At 35.3% G+C, this 23,674-nt stretch overlaps 1 protein-coding gene across 4 annotated transcripts in view; it reads left to right on the top strand.

Moving 5' to 3' along the window:
• NAA16 (N-alpha-acetyltransferase 16, NatA auxiliary subunit) overlaps nucleotides 1-23,674 on the top strand; it is a 66,936-nt gene that overhangs the window by 30,825 nt on the left and 12,437 nt on the right. For all 4 annotated transcript variants that reach the window (XM_055089458.1, XM_024125973.3, XM_007112320.4 and 1 more), the window contains 4 exons: nucleotides 12,374-12,446; nucleotides 14,822-14,991; nucleotides 15,335-15,487; nucleotides 21,821-21,949. In XM_055089458.1, coding sequence (XP_054945433.1) covers nucleotides 12,374-12,446; nucleotides 14,822-14,991; nucleotides 15,335-15,487; nucleotides 21,821-21,949 — 525 coding nt within the window. The remainder of the gene's footprint in view (nucleotides 1-12,373; nucleotides 12,447-14,821; nucleotides 14,992-15,334; nucleotides 15,488-21,820; nucleotides 21,950-23,674) is intronic.

The following is a 23,674-nucleotide window of genomic DNA, read 5'->3' as shown; positions in this document are numbered from 1 at the left end:
CACAGTGATTTTAGAAAATTTTCATCACCCGAAAAAGAAACCCCATTCATATCTGCCCGCCGCACTCCCCCAATCAGGCAGCCACTAGTCTACTTTCTGTTTATGGATTTGCCTATTCTGGGTATTTCATACAAACAGAATCAAACAATATGTGGCCTTTTTTTCTCTAGCTTCTTATACTTAGCATAAATATTTTCACCTATGTGGTAACATGAGTACTTCATCCCCTTTTATGTCCAAATAATGTCCCGTTGTATGGCTATACTACATTTTATCTATCAGTTGATGGACATTTTGGTTGTTTGTACCTTTTGGTATGAATAATGTTGTGAACATTTGTGTACAAGTTTTTGCATGTACATGTTTTCATTTCTCTTGGGTGCATATACCCAGGAGTGGAATTGCTAGGTCGAATGGTAACTCTATGTTTAAACTTTTTAAAAACTGTCAGACTCTTTTCCAAAGTACCTTCACCATTTTACATTCCCACAAGCAGTGTATAAGGATTCTGATTTCTATACATCCTCACCAACAATCCACTTGTTATTATATGATATTTGATTATGGCCATCCTAGTGGGTGTGAAATGGTATCTCCTTGTGGTTTTCGTTTGCATTTCCTTGATGACTGATTATTTTGAGCATTATTTCAGGTGCTTGTTGGCCATTTGTATATCTTCCCTGGAGAAACGTCAGTTCAGGTTCTTCTCCCAGTTTCCAATTGGGTTATTTGTCTCTTCATTATTAGTTGTAAGTTTTAAAATATATTCTAGGTACAAGTTTCTTATCAGACATGTGATTTGAAAATATTTTCTACCATTCTGTGGATTGTCTTTTCACTTTCTTAAAAGTGTCTTGATGAAGCCCATTTAATCTTTTTTCCCTTGTGTTGCTTGTGCTTTTGTGTTGTATATAAGAAACCTATTTCCAAATTCGGGGTCATGAAGATTTACACATATTTACTTCTAAGAGTTTTATACTTTTGGTTCTTACATTAAAGTCTTTGATTCATTTTGCGTTCATTTTTGTATATGGTGTGAGGTGGGAGCCCGCTTCATTCTTTTGCATGTGTTTGTCCAGTTTCCCAGCACCATTTGTTTTTTTTTTCCATTGAAAGTCTTGATAGCCTTGTTGAAAGTAAATTGATCATAAATGTGAGGGTTCATTTCTGGACTCTCATTTCTGTTCCACTGATCTCTATGTCTGTCCTTAGGCTAGTATCACACTGTCTTGATTACTGTAGCTTTGGGGTAAATTTTGAAATTAGGAAGTGTGAATCTTCCTAGTTTTTTTTTTTTTAATATTCTTTTGGCCATTAAAGATTTATTTTATTTCCATTTGAATTTTAGGATCAGTTTTTCAGCTTCTACAAAGAAGCCAGCTGGGATTTTATAGGGATTGCGTTGAATCTGTAGATAGCTTTGGGAAGTATTTCCATCTTAACACTATTAAGTCTTTCAGTCTATGAACATTGGAAATTTTCCATTTATTTAGATTGTCTTTAATTTCTTTCAACAATTTTTTTGTCGTTTTCAGTTTATAAGTCTTATACATCTTTTGTTAGAGTTATTCCTAAGTATTTTATTTTTTTTATGCTATGCTAGATGGAAGTATTTTCTTTCTTTTTTTATTATATAGTTTCAGGTGTACATCCTGAAACTTATATAGGGCCAATTATAATTTGACATCGGTGTACACCATAAATTGTTCACCACTACAAGCCTAGTTACCATCCATCACCATACAGTTGACCCCCCCCGCCCCGCCTTCACCCATTTCACACCCACCCCCAACCACCTTCCCCTCTGGTAACCACTAATCTGTTTTCTGTGTCTGAGTTTGTTTTTGTTTTATTTTGTTTTTTTAAATTTTTTTAAAGATTCCACATATGAATGCAATCATGTGACATTTGTCTCTGACTGATTTATTTCACTTAGCATAATACTGTCGAGGTCCATCCATGTTGTTGCAAATGGCAAGACTTCATTATGGCTGAGTAAATAGTCCATTGTATATATACACCACATCTCTATCCATTCATCCATTGATGGACATCTAAGTTGTTTCCATATTTTGGCTATTGTAAATAATCCTGCAGTGAACATAGGGGTGCATCTATCTTTTTGGATTAGTGTTTTTGGGTTCTTTGGATTGGAATTATTTTCTTAAATTTAGTTTTCAGGGTTTTTTTATTGCTAGTATATAAAATACAGTAGATTTTTGTATATTGTTCTTATATTCTGTAACCTTGATGAACTTGTTTATTAGTTGTTACAGTTGGTGTAATGAATTTCTGTCATCTGCAAATAGAAAGTTTTATTTCTTCCTTTCCAGTTTGTATCCTTTTTATTTATTTTCTTGACTAATTGCCCTGTCTAGAGAACCTCCAGTCAGTGTTGAATAGAAATGATGAGAATTGACATTTTTGTTTTGTTCTTGATCTCAGTGGGAAAGCATCTAGTCTTTCTCCATTAAATATTGTGTTAACTATGGATTTTTTTGTATATGCCCTTCATAAGGTTGAGGAAGTTCCCTCCTACTCCTAGTTTGTTGAGCATTTTTATTGTGAAAGGGTGTTGGATTGAGTCAAATGGTTTTTCTTTGTCTATTGAGACGATCATGTGTTTATTGTTTTTATTCTGTTAATATTGTGTATTACATTAATTGATTTTCAGAGGTTAAACAACCTTGCATTAGTGGGATAAATCCCACTTGGTTGTGATGTGTAATTCTTTATATATGTTGCTATGTTCAATTTGCTGGTATTTTATTAAGGATTTTTGCATCTATATTTCTAACAGATACTGGACTGTAGTTTTCTTGTGATATCTTTGTCTGGTTTTGATATCAGGGTAATAATGGCCTTATAATGAGTTGGGAAGTGTTCTCTCCTGTTTTGTTTGTTTTTTTTTTTTTTTTTTTTTTTGAAAAGTATGTGAAAATTGGTATTGGTATTAAATATCTGGTAGGATTTACCAGTGAAACTATCTGGGCCTGGACTTTTCTTTGTGGGTCGTTTTTGATTACCTGTTGAAACTCTTTACTTGTTATTGGTCTATTTATATCTTCTGTTTCTTCTTATTTGGTTTCTGAAATTTGTGTTTCTAGAAATTTGTCCATTTAAGTTATCCGGTATTGGAATATATGTTCATCCTATTCCTTTATAATCATTTCATTTTCAGTCAGTAGTAAGTAATGTCTCTTCTTTAATTTTTAGTTTTAATAACTTGAGTCTTTTTCTTGGTCAGTCTAACTAAAGGTTTGGCACTTTTGTCAATCTTTTCCGAAGGCCAAGTTTTGGATTTGTTGATTTCCCCACCCCCCCTTTTCTATTTTATTAGTTCCCAAATCTAATCTTTATTATACCCTTACTTATGCTGGTTTTAGGTTTAATTTGCTCATCTTTTTCCAGTTTTTTTTTCCTAACATGTGCTTAGTGTTCTGTATTTTTTTTTACTTTGCAGATTTAATCGATGAGAAAAATGTTTTTTCTAAGGATAAAGATCTATATTTGCACAGAAAGATACTGAGTAAAATCAGTTTTTATTTAATTTTAGTTCAACTGTCAAGGCTACAGTATATACATTAAAAAAAATTGTTTTAGTGTTTTAAAAGAAACCAGAATGACCCTAACTAAGAGGTGGAAATTAATTCTGGGCTTCCATTTTCACCTATAATGGAAAGTACTTTGCAGTTTTGTTCTGTAGCTATTCACTGTGTCAGACTATTGAGTGAAGGCAGTGAATCATCAAGGTTTGTGTGGGTTTTTACAGTGCATTTGATTCCATTGAAGCTGGACATCAGTGCACAGGTGCAGTGAATATGAGTAAGAACATGGAAATTGAGTACTTGATGAGACTGACTGGATGAAGCATAGATGTCTCAACAAAAAGTGATGGCTGTCCATACACAGGAAGGGGAGGTAGGCCGTTTCCCAGAGGACATTTTTTTGGTGTTAAATCTGCCCATACTATGAAAATATTCCAAGATCCTCATTCAGTTAGAGAACGTGTAGAGGTATGTGTGCCCTTTAGAAACTGGTGACTGTAGGCCCAAAGAGTTACAAAAAACTTGGCCTGTTCAGTGAAGAAAGAGAACCATCATGAACTTCATTGGAATATTTCTACGGGAAGTACTAAATTGTTTGGCTGTTGTTAGTGGGAAACAACTATAATTTGTTGGTGGAGGTGGTGGGTAAACTAGATTTTGATCCTGGAATATATTATCTGTAAGGTATCTTTGGTTCTTTCTTTATTTTTAATTAACTCAGGCAGGTATAAAATTTGAGTTTTATATCTGTTTACTACCTAACTGTAATTGTGAAGGTAAGTTAGGAAAAAAATGAAGCTAAACAGCATTATAAAAATATTAGAATTCTGTTATCATTGTAAAAATGGCTTCACAGTTAATAGTCAAGCAAAATGATTCTAAAAATGCTTCATTTCATATATACTTTTGGAAAACTAGGTGTTTCAGAAGGGGATATAGGGGAATAATTGGCAAGGAAAGCAAGAGTTTGATTAGTATTTCAGGGCAATATAAGGAATTTTTTTTCTTAGATGCTCTAAGTAATGTAGTCTAAGGACTACATTAAGAATGTTTCTTTGTGAGAATCCTGGATTTCTCACAAAAAGGAAAAAAATGAGTCAATAACAGTTCTATCTTTAAAAATTCTAGAAGACATTATTTGCAGTGGTAACAGTATCAGAGTTAGTATTTTTCAGACATGCTGATCAACAGGTAATGGTAATTGTAATGATGTTCATGAATTCATTTTTTCTTTGTTTAAAAACAGTTAAATTTTGAGAGAAGAAAATAAAAGTAAGTATTAGGTTGGCCAGAAAGTTCTTTCAGGTTTTTCCGTAACATCTTACAGAAAAACCCAAACAAACTTTTTGGCCAATCTAATACTTTTCCTAGGTATTCCAATACCTAGGAAGGTATCACAGTATAGTATAATGTCTGCTGACATTTACTAATCCCCTTCACAATTTTTGCCAAATCTACATACCACCTATAAGTGTTATTTTTTAAAATATTTTTCAGTAAATTTGATTACTTTTTTTTTGTTTTTCGTAAAACCACAGATTTATGCTAGTATCATTTTTATAAAACACATAAAATTAAAATCTAACTTAAAAAGTTTCAGTTGGTGAATTAGCTGTAATCATCTCATGTTCCAGCATGGGCACCACTCTTTGGGAAATGCTGGTATAGGGAAAGGAGCATTGCTTTGGAATCAGGTCTGGTTTGGAATCCTGACTCCATCACACATTTGCTTGAGCAACTACCTGAATCTGTTTCTGGATCATAAAGTTGGGGAAGATAATACTTAAGGAGTTGCTGTGTTCTTTAATTAAATGATAAAGTTTGTAAAGTGCTTGGTTCAGAGAGGGTTTTCAAGAACTGGTCGTTCTCTCACCATCCCCACCCATCACACCTCATCTTTGCAAGAAGGTACCTAGTTTCATTTTAGTGTCATAGTTCTTGGACAACTTATCTCTAGCTAGCTCCTTTGGAACCAAAATTGTCACTGTTAATTGTACATTTATTAGAAATTAATCCAACAGTTTTGGTCCTTGCTGATAAACTATTGTGCCTAGTTTTCTAATTTGGGTTAAAAAAAAAAAAATCCGAAAAGACAGTTTCAGTGCCTTTCATGTTACAGTAACATTTTAAATGGGATCTGTATTTATATTGTGAAAAATTGTGTATCAGATGTGGTTTATAGGGCTTTGTCTTTAAGGTTAGTAAAGAATTCTTTTAACTCATACATGAGAAAAGCTGGATAAGGGCAGTAATTTAGGAAATTATCTACAATAGTCACAACATTTGCCCAGGTTAGATTTTGTTAGCAAAACAAAGCTTTTTCAATCCTGGTCAAAGTATAACTGTTAGAAGAAAATATTTAAATCAGGAGAAGGTGGTTGAACTTGGAAACTTTTTCAGTTCATAAAAAATTTTGACTGTATAATTTAAGCCGTCTATTTTGAGGCTTAAAGTTTTATTGTGATCTTAGATACCTAACAAGTGGATTGGCTTTCTTGATTTTAATTGGCAGCGGCAGATAGCTATTTTCAAGAATAGCCATTACATGTTGTTTTGCAAGAAAGGAGTTGAATATGCAGTTATATTGTATAATTGAATATAGTTATACAGTATACAATTATATAATTGAATGTACAGTTATACAGTATTATTATTTTTTTTAACATCTTTATTGGAGTATAACTGTTTTACAACAGTGTGTTAGTTTCTCCTTTACAACAAAGTGAATCAGTTATACATATACATATGTTCCCATATCTCTTCCCTCTTGCGTCTCCCTCCCTCCCACCCTCCCTATCCCACCTCTCTCATGGTCACAAAGCACAGAGGTGATCTCCCTGTGCTATGCGGCAGCTTCCCACTAGCTATCTAATTTACATTTGGTAGTGCATATATGTCCCTGCCACTCTCTCACTTCGTCACAGCTTACCCTTCCCCCTCCCCATGTCCTCAAGTCCATGCTCTAGTAGGTCTATACAGTATTATTGAAATATAAATGGTAAGTAAACTTGAAGTAAAATGGGTCCTTTATACCTTAGTAAAACTCCTTAGACTAACTTTCATAGACAAGTTTGGAAAATTGAATTGTTCACTTAATTACTGAGTGAGTGATTATAATATACATTTTTTAGATTCATTAAATACGCCTGATAAACCAGGAAGGACAGTGTTTTCTGCAGTTTTTTTATTTAGGACATTTCATGTGAACTTTCCATTACCTTGATTTATTTCCTCAATTAAATCTTGTTTTGAAGTTCTGAAGCTGGAGATTCTATTTTATTCAGTAGTATTTTACACTTCTTTATGAAGAATTATGCGTAACTTCAATATATATTTTGTTGTACTTTTTAAAATGATTAAAACTGATTTTAAAAATTTATTTCACCCTAGAGATGGAAAGGTACACCCTTATTTAAAGCTCTAGCTGTGGTTTTAGTAACTGCCAGTAGATGGCAGTGTAAGTTCATGGAAAACTATTTGCTTCCATAAATTGAGTACTGAATTTCTAAGCCTGAACGTTTTTTAAGTTACACATACTCTCAGTGAGATTGATCCTGGTGGGTTAAAAATGCCTATTACTTTTTTTTTTAATAAATAAATAAATATATATATATATTTATTTTTGGTTGTGTTGGGTCTTCGTTGCTGCGCACAGGCTTTCTCTAGTTGTGGCGAGCGGGGGCTGCTCTTCGTTGCGGTGCGTGGGCTTCTCATTGCGGTGGCTTCTCTTGTTGCGGGGCACGGGGTCTAGGCGTGTGGGCTTCAGTAGTTGTGGCACGCGGGCTCAGTAGTTGTGGCTCGCGGGCTCTAGAGTGCAGGCTCAGTAGTTGTGGCACACGGCCTTAGTTGCTCTGCAGCATGTGGGATATTCCTGGACCAGGGATCGAATCTGTGTCCCTTGCATTGGGAGGCGGATTCTTAACCACTGCACCACCAGGCAAGTCCGTAAAAATTCCTGTTAGTTTTTATTTTGCTTTGTAGTGATAGTCTTATTGCAGCATTTTAAAAAATCAGTTCTCAAATTTTAGGGTATATCAGAATTATCTGGCGGCTTGCTGAAAGCATTGCTAGACTCAGTTTCTGATTCTATAAATTTGGGGTTTGGTCAAAAATTTGCATCTCTAACAAACTACCAGGTGATGCTAATGCTGACATTTATGATATTAATGGTCTGAGGATTGCACTTTTAGAACCACCTTTTTGTTGTTGTTGTTTTATTGCAACAAAATACACTTAACATAAGATTTACCATGTTGACCATTTTTAAGTGTACTGTTTAGTGGTATTAACTACATTCACATTTTTGTACACCCATCACCACCATCCATCCCCATAACTCTTTTCATCTTGTATAACTGAAACTGTGTACCCGTTAAACAATAACTTTCTGTTTTTGCCTCCCTCTAGCCCCCGGCAGCAACCATTATACTTTATGTCTTTATGATTTTGACACCTCTAAGTAGCTCATATAAGTGGAATCATGCAGTAATTGTCTTTCTGTGACTAGGTGATTTCCCTTAGCGTAATGTCCTCAAGGTTCGTCCATGTTGTAGCACATTTCAGAATTTCCTTTTCAAAGCTTCATAATATCCCATTGTATGTCTATACCACATTTGCTCATCCATTCTTCCATCCATGGACACTTGGGTTGCTTCCACGTTTTGACTATTATGAACAATGATATGAACATGGATGTACAGATATTTCTTAGAGATCTGCTTTCAGTTCTTTTGGATATATAGTCAGAAGTGGAATTGGTAGTTGTATTTTTAATTTTTTGAGGAACTGCCATATTGTTTTCCATAGCAGTTGTACCATTTTCCACCAGCAGTGTACTAGGGTTGCAATTTTTTTCACATCCTTGTCTATAGTTGTTTTCTGTTTTGTTTTAAGGTAGCCATCCTCTTGGGTGTGAGGTAGCATCTCATTGTAGTTTTGATTTGCATTTCCTTAATGACTAGTGATGTTGCACATCTTTTCATGTGCTTACTGGCTATTTGTATATCTTTTTTTTTTTTTTTTTTTTTTTTTTTTTTTTTTTTGTGGTACGCGGGCCTCTCACTGTCGTGGCCTCTCCCGTTGCGGAGCACAGGCTCCGGACGCGCAGGCTCAGCCGCCATGGCTCACGGGCCCAGCCGCTCCGCGGCATGTGGGATCTTCCCGGACCGGGGCATGAACCCGTGTCCCCTGCATCAGCAGGCGGATTCTCAACCACTGCGCCACCAGGGAAGCCCTATTTGTATATCTTTGGAGAAATGTTTATTCAAGTATTTTATCAAACAGTTTTTTTTTTTTTTGCGGTATGTGGGCCTCTCACTGTTGTGGGCTCTCCCATTGCAGAGCACAGGCCCCGGACGCGCAGGCTCAGTGGCCATGGCTCACGGGCCTAGCTGCTCCACGGCATGTGGGATCTTCCCGGACCAGGGCACGAACCCGCCTCCCCTGCACTGGCAGGCGGACTCAACCACTGCGCCACCAAGGAAGCCCTATCACACATTTCTGAATTGGATTTTTGTTGTTGAATTTTAGTTCTCCATATGTTTTGGATATTAACCTCTTATCAGATACATGATTTGCAAATATTTTCTCCCATTCCGTGGGTTGCCTTTTTACTCTATGGATGGCATCTTGGTGTACAAATTTTTTAATTTTCATGAAGTCCAATTTGTCAGTTTTTTCTTTTGTTACCTGTGCCTTTGGTGTCATATCCAAGAAATCATTGCCAAATCTAATATTGTGAAGTTTTTGTCCTATGTTTTCTTTTAAGAGTTTTATTGTTTTAGGTCTTACATTTAGGTCCTTGATCCATTTTGAGTTAATTTTTGTACCTGGTATTAGGTAAGGGTTCACCTGCATTCTTTTGCATGTGGATATCCAGTTTTCCCGATACCATTTGTTGAAAAGACTTCTGTTTCTCCAATGATTGGTCTTGACACCCTTGTCAAAAATCATTTGACCATATATGCGAGGGTTTATTTCTGGACTCTGTGTTCTATTCCATTAGTCTCTACATCTGACTTTAAGCCAGTACCACACTGTTTTGATTACAGTAACTTTGTAGTAAGTTTTGAAATCAGGAGTGAGTCCTCTTGGTTTTGTTCTTTTTTAAGATTGTTTTGGCTCTTTGGGGTTCTTTGAGATTCCATGTTAATTTTAGGATGGGCTTTTCTATTTCTGCAAAAAAAAAAAAAGGCATTTGGATTTTGATGGAGATAATGTTGAATTTATAGATCTCTGGGTAGTATTGATATTTTAATAATATTAATTTTTCCAATTCATGAATATGGGATGTGTTTCCATTTATTTGTGTCATCTTTAATTTTTTTCATCAATGTTTTACAGTTTTCATTGTACAAGTTTTTCACTTCCTTGGTTAAGTTAATTTCTAAGTATTTTATTCTTTTTGATGCTGTTGTGAATGAAATCGCTTTAGTAATTTCCTTTTCAGATTGTTCATGTGTGTAAAAGTGCAGCTGATTTTTGTGTATTGACTTTTTGTATCTTGCTGCTTTGCTGAGTTCATTTATTCTAACAGGTTTTTTTGTGAAATCACTAGGGTTTTCTACTAGTAAGATCATATCATCTGCAGAGATAATTTTATTTCTTTCTTTACTATTTGAATACCTTTTATTTCTTTTTCTTGCCTTCCAGCAATAGAACTTCCAGTACTGTGATGAGTAGATGTGATGAAAGCAGGCATCCTTGCCTTATTCTTGATCATAGTGAAAGTGTTTTCAGTCTCTCACCATTAAGTATGATGTTCATTGTGGGTTTTTCATATTTGGCATTCATTATATTGAGATAGTTTCCTTCTATGCATAGTTTGGTGAATGTTTTTATAAGGAAAGGGTGGTGAATTTTGTCACATACTTTTTCTGCAGCAATTGAGATAATCATGTGGGTATTTTTCCTTCCTTTTGTTGCTGTGGCAAGTTATATTGATCAATTTTTATGTTAAACCATCCTTGCATTCCAGGAATAAATTCCTCTTGGTCATGGTGTATAATCCTTTTAATATGCTGCTGAGGCATGTTTGCTAGTATTTTGTTGAGGATTTTGCATCCATATTCATCAGGGGTGTTGGTCAGTAGTTTTCTTGTGGTGTTTTGGTCTGGCTTTGGTATGAGTAATGCTGGCCTCAGAATGAGTTTGGAAGTGTTCCCTTCCTTTTGATTTTTTGGCAGAGTTTGTTTGGTATTAGTTTTTAAAATGTTGGGTAGCATTCACCATTGAAGCCATTGGGTCTAGGGCTGTTCTTTGTTGGTAGGTTTTTTGTTTGTTTGTTTTTTAAAATAATTTTTATTGGAGTATAGTTGCTTTACAATGTTGTGTTTGTTTCTGTTGTACAGCGAAGTGAATCAGCTATATGAATACATTATCCCCTCTTTTTTGGATTTCCTTCCCATTTACGTCACCACAGAGCATTGAGTAGAGTTCCCTGTACTATACAGTAGGTTCTCATTAGTTAATCTGTTTTATACATAGCAGTGTATATATGTCAATCCCAGTTTCCCAATTCACCCACTTCCCCTTCCGCCCTTGGTATCCATATGTTTGTTCTCTGGTAGGTTTTTGATTTCTGGTTCAATCTCCTTACTAGTTATAGGTCTATTCACATTTTAATAACCATTCTTTTTAAACAGTCTTTGCTTTAAAAATCTTATTAAAATAATACAGCATTATTGTGTTTTAAAAGAGTGTCCTCGTATTCTACTACCCTAATCCATTTGGTCATATTTCCAATGAGTATGTCTCTATACATATATGTTTTAGTGAAGTCATAATGTGTGTAAATTCTTTTCATGTTCTGTTTTTTATATGTTACTTACATATTTTCCCCCACTTTTAATGTGTACTGTCCCACCTATTCCTTATGGCCCTTCTATCTAAGAGACTTATGCCCTTCAATGCAACATTCTTGTCAGAAAGATATGTAAGCCTGATAAGTGTTTTAATTTGATCTTTTTTGTTTTTTTGACTGCTGTCAGTGGGATGGTTTTAAAATAATACTGTATTGGTCACATACTGTTAAAAGTTTTAATGGTTTTTCTTTACTTTTGACCTTTGTTTTTCTGAAGTTCACAGATAAGGTGGTTATACTTTCTAACTCATTTTGAACAGGTAACATCAACAGACATTTAAAACAAACCATGCATAGAAGCTACTTTTTTTCCCCTGACACTTCTAATTCATGTCACTTTTCCTTTGCACTTTCAGGGCATAGCATGTTTACAGTGTAGTGTATAACATTTCAGTCCTACCTAAGTGCAGCATTGGAATGAAAATCTATCAAAATGATCACTAAAAACCAAGGTAGTTTAAACATCTAGTTAGTTTACTTAACTTCTTCCATCAACTCACTGTATAATTTAGATTATTTCACTTGACTTTTTTGTAATGAGTGACATTTTAGAAAATCTGAATATATAATGGCTTACAACTTCACCCTGTAACAATGGGAAGCAAAAGGCAAATAAATTGTTAATAATAATAAATTATACAGGTGTGTTCTTTGGCCAAAAAGAAAAAAAGGAGTGTGTGGTAACTAGTGATGATTTGTCCATCAAAACCTGAAACTATTGATATTTATTGAGATGAGAAATTAATGAGATTCTGTTTTACTATTAATAAAGAGAGCAGTACGTTTTCTGTTTTTCTCATTTTCCCCCAACACAGGGAGTGGGGAAAAGCAGACACCCCAATTTATAGTTAATTTATTGTACTGAAATAAGCTGTATATTGCTTCCAAATCTAATTTAATCCATAGTAAATAAAAATACCTTCATAAAATATTTAAAAATTTTAAAACTATGTTTCTTTAACAGATTTCTATAATCCAGGAGCTTGTTACTAATTATGAAGCCTCTCTGAAAACGTGTGACTTTTTTAGCCCTTATGGTAAGTTTAAATTAGATTGAGTTGAAATTTGATTACTCATTTCAATCCATTTTTAGTCACTTACACTAACACTATCTTATGTTTATTATGTATGTGCTACATGATAGCTGTTCCCTAAATAGTTTTTGAATTAGTGAATGAAATGAGGAGAGCACTTGCAATCTTAAGTAATTAAAAATGTCCTAATCTTGTCAGGGGAGAGTTAACTCCATTTTAATATGAATAAACAGAATTGAGAGGTTGAGCAGCTTGACCAAGATCAAGTAGTTAGTTTATGTTGAAATGTATTTTTCCTGAAGTCCTACTTCTTTGTTCTTTCTACTCTTATAGTACTTTAAATCCTGTATAATTTGGTTCTTTGTTTTTCTGTTTGTAGGGGCATATGTAAATCAAGGCAGCTTTATTTAGAAAACACTCTAGAATGCTTTCAGTCATGCAAATGGTAACTTTGGTTTCTTCTTGCATCTTTTATTTGTTATTGCCCTTTTGTTCTTGTTAGTTTGAAACAAATTTCACAATAAAATAACAGACACAGAAGTAAATAATGAACCCTCAGTGTCCCCATCACCTACCTTCTTTTATCAGTGTTTTGCTGGTATTATTTGAAGTATCTTCTGGCGACTTTTTTTCCTGGAGTATTTTTAAAGCAGACATACTGTTTCCCCTGTCAGTACCTTAGTATGCATCTCTAACTGTTTAAAACACTTAAACACAAGATGTAGCCACAGTGCTGTCTTACACAAAATTAACTCTCATACCACAGTACCAATCCGCATGCAAATTTTCCCAATTATTTAAAAAATTGTATAACTGGTTTATTTGAATATGGATCCAACTAAGGTCCATACTTTACATTTGATTGTTATGTCTCTGATATTCTTTTAATCTTGAGCAGTACTGTCCACTCCTTTCCCTTTTTTTAAAAAAAAAAAAGGCTGTTTGTCAAAAGGTCATTTGTCTTGTGGAACATACCATGTTTTGAATTTGGCTTATTGTTTTCTCATGGTATCATTTAATACATTTGCTGTCATCCATATTTCTTAAAAAGTTCGAGTTAGATTTACCGACTTTTTTTTTTTGGCCTTGCCATGTGGCAGGTGAGATCTTAGTTCCCCAACCAGGGGTTGAACCCATGTCCCCTGCAGTGGAAACGTGGAGTCCTAACCACTGGACCGCCAGGCAATTCCCCTAGATTTACAGACTTGATTAGATTCAGGTTCCATGTGAATACTTCATACGTGACACTTTGTACTTCCTGTTATATCACATCTGAAGGCAGAAAACATTCTGGTTGTCTCTCTTTTTGTGATATTAAGTTTGATCAGGGTTTTGATGTTTGTCAGCCTAATCTGCCCATTAAAAGTTCTTCATTGGCCACTCACCTAATGATTTTTGCAGCCACTGAGAATCGTTGCCTTCATCCCTTATTTCATTTTAATCATCATTCCTTATGCATTTATTAGCTGGAATTCTTATAGAGAAGTTTTTTTTTTATTAGTTATCTATTTTATACATATTAGTGTATATATTGTCAATCCCAAGTAAAGAACTTTTCTTCGTCAAATATTTGTTTCCCCTGAAATATAGTTTATATGAGAGGAGCAAGATAAATTCTTGGCTCTTTGCCTATGTTTATTATTTGTGTTTTAATTTTATGCTAATCTGTGTGTTTTCATTGTTGTCATTTCATTTGGTCATCTAGTCTAGGAGACCTTCTGTGTTTTCTGAGGTGGCATGAGTAAATTGCTCTTTCTACCTCATTTTATACCTGTGTGTCTTCCCTTCTGAAATCCATTTGAGAGCTTGGTATTTCTTTATATCTACTCTTCTGTAGCTTGAGTGTATAGAATGGGGAACCAGATAGAGCTCCGCTGATCCTTTGTGACCATCCTGTCAGGAATGTGTCCTCCTAATACCCTTCAATTTTGAGTTTCCCTGATGTAGTGTCGAGGCCTACTTAACAACGCTAAGTAAGCCCTGGCCATTCTTGCCTTTGTGGAAATTTTGCAGTGGTAGTTAGGGACATCTTTTCTTCAAGCTATTTTCCTTGACTTTTCCTCGACCTGCTGCCTTATGCTCTCAGCCTGAGAATTCGTAGAGTTAGATTGATTTACCCCTTTTCCCCAAACTGTTTCTTTGGAGTGAGGTATGGGTAGAAGCCTGTGAAACCAGCATCTTGTTTCTCTGTTTGGCTGCTGCTTTTTGAACTTTATGACATGAAGTCATATCTCTTTCTGTTGAACTTGGTCATTTTTGCTGGATTTTTACTGCTTATCATAATAGTTAATTTCAGTATGCATTGGGAGAAAGAAAGTATGTGAGTTGCTCTACTTTGCCTCATTCCCTGTAAAGATTTTATATTTGTTTGATTGCAGAGAATGGGGAGACAGAACCCCCAACGACACTACTCTGGGTTCAGTATTTCCTGGCACAGCACTTTGATAAACTTGGGCAGTATTCTTTGGCTTTGGATTATATTAATGCTGCAATTGCTAGTACTCCAACTCTAATAGAATTATTCTATATGAAAGCAAAAATTTACAAGGTAAAATCTTTGTCATGTTTTTTGAGTAGTTGAAGAATTTGGCCATTTTAAGAACGCTTGGAGTTATTTCTGTGTAGAGATAACTTTTAGGACACCCTGATAATCTATTCCTAATATTCTAATAATCCTAAGGAGTTTTATGTTATATAGTTGTATAGTCAGTATTAATAGTTTCATTCAGCTCTTAGTAAATATGAATTGTAATGTATCTAAAGATTTCTAGATAAATTTGACAGAAATGTAACAGATTTCTAATTTGTCTTTAAGAACTTTTTCCATTATATTGTACCCATATTCTCTTAATCATAAACAGTGATTTCTTTAATACTTTCATTTCTTAAAGCATATAGGTAATCTCAGAGAAGCTGCCAAGTGGATGGATGAAGCTCAGTCTTTAGACACAGCCGATAGATTCATCAACTCCAAATGTGCAAAATATATGCTTCGAGCAAATATGATAAAAGAAGCAGAGGAAATGTGCTCCAAGTTCACAAGGGTAGGAAATAGCGTGTAATTGTCTGAGTTAGTAAAAGTAAAGTTAAGTTCTGTGGTGATGTGTGAAGTTTTCTGCTGAAGTTCCTAAGAATTCACTTTTGTTATTATTATTTTTTAATCTTGTTTAGCTCATATCCTAAGTATGGTTTCTTACTGTGGTTGATGTATGTGCATGTGCTTCTGGTGGGAGATGATTAAAAAGCAATAACAGGAGCAAAATACCTTTATACAGAAATAAGCATTATGCCATACTTCAGTGCTTATATGCAAGATTTGATTTATTGTTCTTTTGTTTCACTAGTAATTTGTGACTGCTGTTTAATTTCTCAGTTACAGTGTCTTAACTTCATAATAGCTCATAGAGTTCTTTCTCTGTAGAACTAACTTCTGAGGACTGCTGGTCTCTGTGACATTAAGAATTTAAGTTCTTTCAAATCGTTAGGCTAAAGATTTATTCCTTTTGTTTCATCTTTCACCATCCTTTCATATCCTTTTCTACACAGACTTTCTGTTATTGTAAAAACAGTACATGTTTATGGTTAAAAATATAAGGAGGCTAATGGAAGAGAATAGAAAACTATTCACACATATTTGGAAACTTGGTATATATCAGAGGTGCTTTAAAAATCAGAGATGAAAAGATTGTTTGGATAATTATTTATTTGTGTTGAAAAAAATAAAATGACATCCTTATCTTACACTGCACACAGATCAGTTACAGGTGGATTAAAGATCTAAAAGCAAACCTTTCACACTTTTAGAAGAAAGTATAGAAGTTTATCTTTAGGGCTCAAGGTAGGAAACATTTCTTAAGACACCAAACACATAAGGGTACAAGAGTAAAATTGATAGACTTGATTATATCAAAATTAAAGATAATGTATAACAAAAAATAATTATAAGCAAAGTGACAAGGCAAACTGTAGAATTGGAGAAGATATTTCCAACTCATATAAGAAGAAAAGAATTTATAAAGAAAGCCAAAGAATTCACTGAAATAGTTACACATTGAATGTAATATAGAGGCATTATGAGAAAACCATGTTTCAAGTTTGATTTCCAAGTTTTAATTAAGATACTTTAAAATAAATAATTTATATCTCCAAGTGCATTCCATACAAAGTGGAGGGCTTCAGTGCTGGTGTTTGTAAGTAAGTTGTTTAGGATGAAAATAAGTTACCACTGTGCTCTGTAATGCTAATGTATCACTAATACAACACCAGTGTTTAAATGTTAACTAGACTCTAGTTGTGTCTGGGTGTTAATGGAAACCCCTTATAATTTAGAAGCCACAGAATAGCTTGAACTTTTATTGTGAAAATTTAACTACTTGCAAGAATGATGTCATAGAACCATTAAATACACATACACACACAATACTCAATAAGAAAAAGATGAGACAATACAAATATGGGCAAAGGAAATGAATAATTAGTTCACAGAAGTAGAATATGGAATGGCTGAAAGATACCTTCATTAGTAATCAGGGAAAAAAAACAATGTATCATTTTTTACCCATGAAATTACCCAGAAATTTAAGACTGACATTACTTGGTATTGACAAATGGTATGTCATTCATACACGCACAAACACACACATGCACACACATCTCACATACATATACCATATATCTGTGTTGTGTATATATTTATGATGAGAAAGAAACAACGTATGGTCTATGCATGTGATGTACATATACACATATAGGTTTAATTTTTCATTAAAGGCTACTACTTATAGACCATTTGTTGTTTCTTTCTCATTGTAAAAGAGCTTTTTCTTTTTCTTTTTTTTTTTAAATTTTAAATTTATTTTTGGCTGTGTTGGGTCTTCATTGCTGCACATGGGCTTTCTCTAGTTGTGGTGAGTAGGGGCTACTCTTTGTCGCAGTGCACGAGCTCCTCATTGCAGTGGATTCTCTTGTTGCGGAGCACGAGCTCTAGGTGCACGGGCTTCAGTAGTTGTGGCACGTGGGGTCAGTAGTTGTGGCTTGCGGGCTCTAGAGCGCAGGCTCAGTAACTGTGGTGCACGGGCTTATTTGCTCCGCAGCATGTGGGATCTTCCCGGACCAGGACTTGAACCCGTATCCCCTGAATTGGCAGGCAGATTCTTAACCACTGTGCCACCAGGGATGCCCTAGGTAGACTCTTTAAAACCCATTGTGTAGTAGGATACAAACTAGTGTTTCTAAAACTCATATGGCATAGGATCAACAGTAACTGCAAAGTGGCAGATGTAGTGGTGGTGCAGAGTATTAGCAAGAATGATGGTAATGATCAAGGGGTCAATCCAAGAAGAATATATAACAATCGTAAACATATACGTACCCAACGTAGGAGCACCTAAATACATAAAGCAAATATTAATAGACATAAAGGGAGAAGTGACAGTAACACAGTAATAGTAGGTGACTTTAATACCCCACTTAAATCAATGGACAGATCATCCAGACAGAACATCAGTAATGTTCTAAATCATTTCTAAATGCTTTCTAAAGCTGAAAGCATTTCCTCTAAGATCAGGAACAAGACAAGGATGCCCACTGTTGCCACCTTTATTCAGCATAGTATTGGAAGTTCTAGCCACAACAGACAAGAAAAAGAAATAAAAGGAATCCAATTTAGAAAGAAAGTAAACTGTAACTGTTTGCAGATGACATGATACTATATATAGAAAATCCTAAAGTACCACCAGAAAACTGCTAAAGCTCATTAATGAAATCTGTTGCATTTCTATACACTAACAACAAACTATCAGAAAGAGAAATTAAGGAAACAATCCCATTTACCATAACATCAAAAAGAATAAAATACTTAGTAATAAACCTATCCAAGGAGGTAAAAGACTTGTACTCAGAAAACTGTAAGACACTGATGAAAGAAATTGAAGAGGTCATAAACAGATGGAAAGATATATTGTGTTCATGGATTGGAAGAATTAATATTGTTAAAATGACCATACTACTGAAGGCAATCTATAGATTTAGTGCAGTTCCTATCAAAATACCAAGGGTATTTTTTCACAGAACTAGGACAAATAATTTAAAATTTTTATGGAAACTCAAAAGACCCTGAATAGCCAAAACAAGCTCCCTGACTTCAGACTGTACTACAAAGCGACAGTCATCAAAACAGAATGGTATTGGCACAAAAACAGACACATAGATCAGTGGAACAGAATAAAGCCCAGAAATAAATCCCACACACTTATGGTGTGGGATTAATTAATTGATCTACAACAAAGGAGGCAATAATATACAGTGGAGAAAAGACAGTCAGTCTCTTCAGTAAGTGGTGCTGGGAAACCTGGACAACTACATGTAAAAGAATGAAATTGGAACATTCTCTAACACCATATACAAAAATAAACTCAAGATGGATTGAAGATCTAAATGTAAGACTGGAAACCATAAAACTCCTAGAAGAAAACGTAGGCAGAGCACTCTTTGACATAAATCATAGCAATTTTTTTGAATCTGTTTCCTAAAGCAAAGGAAATAAAAGCAAAAATAAACAAATGGTACCTAATTAGACTTAAAAGCTTTTTCACAGCAAAGGAGACCATCGACAAAATGAAAAAACAACCTACTGAATGGGAAAACAGATTTGCTAATGATGTGACCCATAAGGGGTTAATATCCAAAATAAACAGCTCATACAACTCAACATCAGAAAAACAAACAGCGTGATGAAAAAATGGGCAGAAGACTTGAATAGACATTTTCCAAAGAAGACATACAGATGGCCAGCAGGCATATGAAGAGATGCTCAACGTCGTTAATCATCAGAGAAACGCAAATTAAAACCACAGTCAGGTGTCACCTCGCACCTGTCATAATGGCTGCCCTCAAAAAGACCACAAATAACAAATGTTGGTGAGGATGTGGAGAAAAGGGAACACTGTTGGTGGGAATCTAAACTGGCGCAGCCAGTGTGGAAAACAGTATGGAGGTTTCTCAGAAAAAAATAGAAATACCATATGACCCAGCAGTTCCACTCCTGGGTATAGATCCAGGAAAAAATGAAAACACTGATTCTAAAGATATATGCACCCTAATGTTCATAGCATTATTTACAGTTGCCAATATATGGAAGCAACCAGTGTTTCATCAACAGATGAATGGACAAAGCAGATGCGGTATATAGGTATATACAATGGAATACTACTCAGCCATAAAAAAGAATAAAATTTTGCCATTTGCAACAACATGGATGGACTTGGAGGGTATTATGCTAAGTGAAGTAAGTCAGACAGAGTAACACAAATACTGTATGATACCACTTATATATGGAATCTAAAAAATAGAGCTAGCAAATATAACAAAAAGGAAACAGACTCTCAGATATAGAGAACAAATTAGTGGTTACCAGTGGGCCGGGAAAGAAGGGGACGGGCAAGATGGGGGTAAGGGATTCAGAGGTACAAACTATTGTGTATAGAATAAATAAGCTACAAGAATATATTATACAACACAGGGAATGTAGCCAGTATTTTATAATAACTGTATAAATGGAGTATAACCTTTAAAAATTGTGAATTACTGTTATACACCTATAACATAAATTATTGTACATCAGCTATATCAATTTAAAAAGGGATGTTGGGTATTAGAGAAAAATAAAATTAGGAAAATAGTAGTACTGTTTATGTTCATATAGCACCTAATCACATGTAAAATCACATGACATTTTACAGTAAGGTAATTAAGGCTCCGAAGAGGTTACTTGAATCATCTTTGGTCACATAGTCAGTAGTACTGGGGCTCAAACTCTTCAATGCCCTTTCCACTGTGTCACAATTTTGAAGATTAGAAATTAGAAGAAAGTCCAAGAGTAGATGTAAAAGCAGTGATGCTTGTAGAGAAAAGTAGCACCTGGAAGGCCAAGCTAGATTAGAAATAAAGTACAATTAGAAATGAGCATATAAAACTTCTTAAGTTAAATAAATTCACTGGTTTAAAACAAAACAAAACAAAACAAAACAAACACCCACACAGCAAATCACAGCTGACTAGGATATGTCTGAAAAGGCCCAGAAGAATGAAGGGGAAGAAAGAAGGGGAAAGGTTGGCTGTTTGAGGAGAGTAGTCCTCAAAGTCTGGGGCTCAGCTTGCTCATCGTAATCATCTCCGATCATTCACTCTTGACAAGTTGCTGTGCCGTATGGAGAGCCTGTTAGTGTATCCATACTGCTTCACTGGCCAAGCGTGTCCCTAATGTGTGGTGGATAACAGTGAACTGGGGGAGGAGAATTGCTAATGACTCTGATAATCAGTTTATATCTGCTTGGTAATAAGTCAGTGAAGTGCTCATATTTCCTTCTTGCAGATTTTTCACAGTTTAGAATATTTGTAGAGTTGCTGATGCAAGTTGGAAAGTTCTAGTTAGTAAAGTTTTGAAATGAAAAATAATGTAGATTTCTTATAAACGTATGTAGTCATCAAAAAAATGGAATATATATGCAGCCCTAAAGATGACATAAAATACCACCATAATTTCCTTTACCCAGAGATAACTGGTTTTTATACTTGAATTCTGAAAATTGAACTGATAACTCACAATTGGTGTGAAAGAGAAGTGAATATTAAACTTATATAAATGTACCCATATTTTTACTCTTTCCTGGGGTCACATAAAGTATATTTTAAATAACTGTTCTAAATTGTGACAAAACTCCAGTGCCCCTGTGCTGAAACTAAGTACTCTGTGTCTTACACTCTTCTAGAATACACACTGAGCCTGAGTTAACAAATATTCTTAATAAATTCCATTATTTGGTTTTGTCAGCCCACTGCAAAGAGTTGGCATGGAACAGGACATGCTGTTAGAAGCAGACACATGGGTACAAAGGAAGTGACAACTGATAGCCTGACGTGGAGGGAGGAGAGTTGGGAAACTTGGGAAACTGAAAAGCAGGCTTGGAACTACTAGTAAGCGATTTGAAAATGATGTTGTAAATAACAGTGATCCTAAGTTGGCAAGGAAAGATTAAGTAAGTAGCTTTTGCTTAATAGACAAAAGATAGGCAGTGCTTCGTGGGATTACTGTCTTAAATAGATTAAGTAAAAGCTTTGGTGTTTAAAACTTAGCTTCAGTAATCTGCAGTCTTTTCTATGTAGGTTGTTGACTATCTCAACAGAGCTGGAAAATAAGACATGTAATTTTAAGTTGATAGGAGCCTTTTGGAAGCACATTGATATATTTGTTATATAATTTGTTAATGCTATTTATTGTCATAATAATCCTTGTAGACATAGTTGTAAAAGAGAAAATGAAATTTTTAGGATCTCTTTTATTTGTTTGCTTCCTTTATTTATGATTGCTTCCATTTCAGGAAGGAACATCTGCCATGGAAAATCTGAATGAAATGCAATGTATGTGGTTTCAAACAGAATGCATTTCAGCTTATCAGCGTTTGGGAAGATATGGGGATGCTTTGAAAAAATGCCATGAAGTAGAAAGGGTAAGTTAATAGAGTTTTGGCTTTATTTTTCTCCTGTAAGGTGACAAAAAAAGCAGGTAGATTTCTACATGGGATCATCTACCTCTTATAACTACTTTGGAAAATTCATTGTGAAGAAACATTCTTGATCTTTAGCCTTTCAAACATTCAGAAGTTGTGAATAAATGATTGCTTTCTTTTGATCCTCAAATGGTTATGATTTTGACATGTCTGCATACTTTTGCCTGAAGGAAGAAGGAAAAGATTAGTAAGTTATTGTTGCTATTATTAACATATACTCAAAATTTCTATTCCCTAATCGGGCCATTATTGATTTTCATCTCTAGCCTAGAAAGATGCACGAGCTGATGGCCACCTCTCTCCTCTTTATGTCAGGATCTGCTCTATAGTCAGCCTCTCTCCAGTTTGTCTTCCCAGGATATTTGTTCTCACATTCAGCACTTTGTACACAATGTGTGGCTGGTTTGCAAGCTTATTTTGTTACTTGCTAGGATTATGTGTGTGATGTGCCTTAGTAAGGGGACTTTTCTTTTCCTTGTGTGTGAATTTTTGTTTTCCTGTTCTTTGTCATCTCTGAAGCACTCTCCTTCCAAATGGACCACAGGAGGAAAAGAGCCGCAAATGCACCCCTGAGGCAGCCCTCAGCAGCCCTCAGCTGGGGGTCACTCGGCAGCACTGTCCCAAGCTGACGCAGTATAGAGCCACAGGCGGCGTAGTCAGGTGAGCCTGATGTCTGCACTCTGGCAGTCACTTCGGCCTTTTTCCCACATGAAACTTCTGAGGGTGCCCAAAAGGAAGGCTAAACCTTAGGGGGTGGCTTTGGTCGGGAACTGGAACTAGGATTCTACCTGAGCCCTTTTAGAAGTAGCTTAGTTTTTGCTTTGCTTTGTTTTGTTTTGTTTTTTTCCTTTTTAAGCCTGGGCTTGATGGCCGGATTGCTGGGGAAAATCCTTCTCATCTTCTTGGAAAATATAAAGCCTTTGGATGATATATTCAGGCAGTATCCAAGCATTCTAAGTTTAAATCAGGCTCTTATTTCTGTGACAAAACCTAGATCACTAGCTTGTTTCGACATTCCTAGATGATGGTCACTCTAAAAGCATTCTGCTTGTTACTAAGGAAAGACATTTTTATTAACCAGGACATTCTCAGGGAGCGGTAGATTGTTTCCTGAATGAACAGCCTGCTCGGCACGTGTGGACCAGTAATTCCAGCAAGACCATAATTAGAAATTCATCAGATTTTCTGTGAAAGTCAAATCTGAACACCTGGGGATCATCATGAACTTTTCCAGCTCTAGTCCCAGTCCTCCTAACATTAGTAACTGTACTAGTTTATTCTTTTTAATATTTTTTGAAGAGTGTTAGACTATGATTACTAGCTATTCCATTACTAAGTTTCATTTAGATTTTGCTTTCCCCTGAGTTTTCAGTGATTTTGAACTACTGCAGTTGAACCCTTGACCAGAGTGGGCGTTGGGGTGCCAGCCCTGTGTGAGGTTGAGAATCCCTCTGTGCCTTGTCGTTGGCCCTTTGTATGTGCGGTGCCTAAGTATCCGTGGTTCTGTATCCATGGATGCAGCCAACCGTGGATTGTGTAGTACTGTAGTATTTACTGTTGAAAAAAATTCACATATTGGTGGGCCCACGTGGTGGTGTTCAAGGGTCAGCTGTACTTCCAGTTCAAGAAATATGTTTTGACTGGTAGAAAGCATTTTTGAAGGAA

Source organism: Physeter macrocephalus, chromosome 13, assembly GCF_002837175.3.
Source record: "Physeter macrocephalus isolate SW-GA chromosome 13, ASM283717v5, whole genome shotgun sequence".
Taxonomy (NCBI): domain Eukaryota; kingdom Metazoa; phylum Chordata; class Mammalia; order Artiodactyla; family Physeteridae; genus Physeter; species Physeter macrocephalus.
The sequence above is the reverse complement of the archived record's forward strand: the minus strand, read 5'-3'. Positions and strand labels throughout refer to the sequence as shown.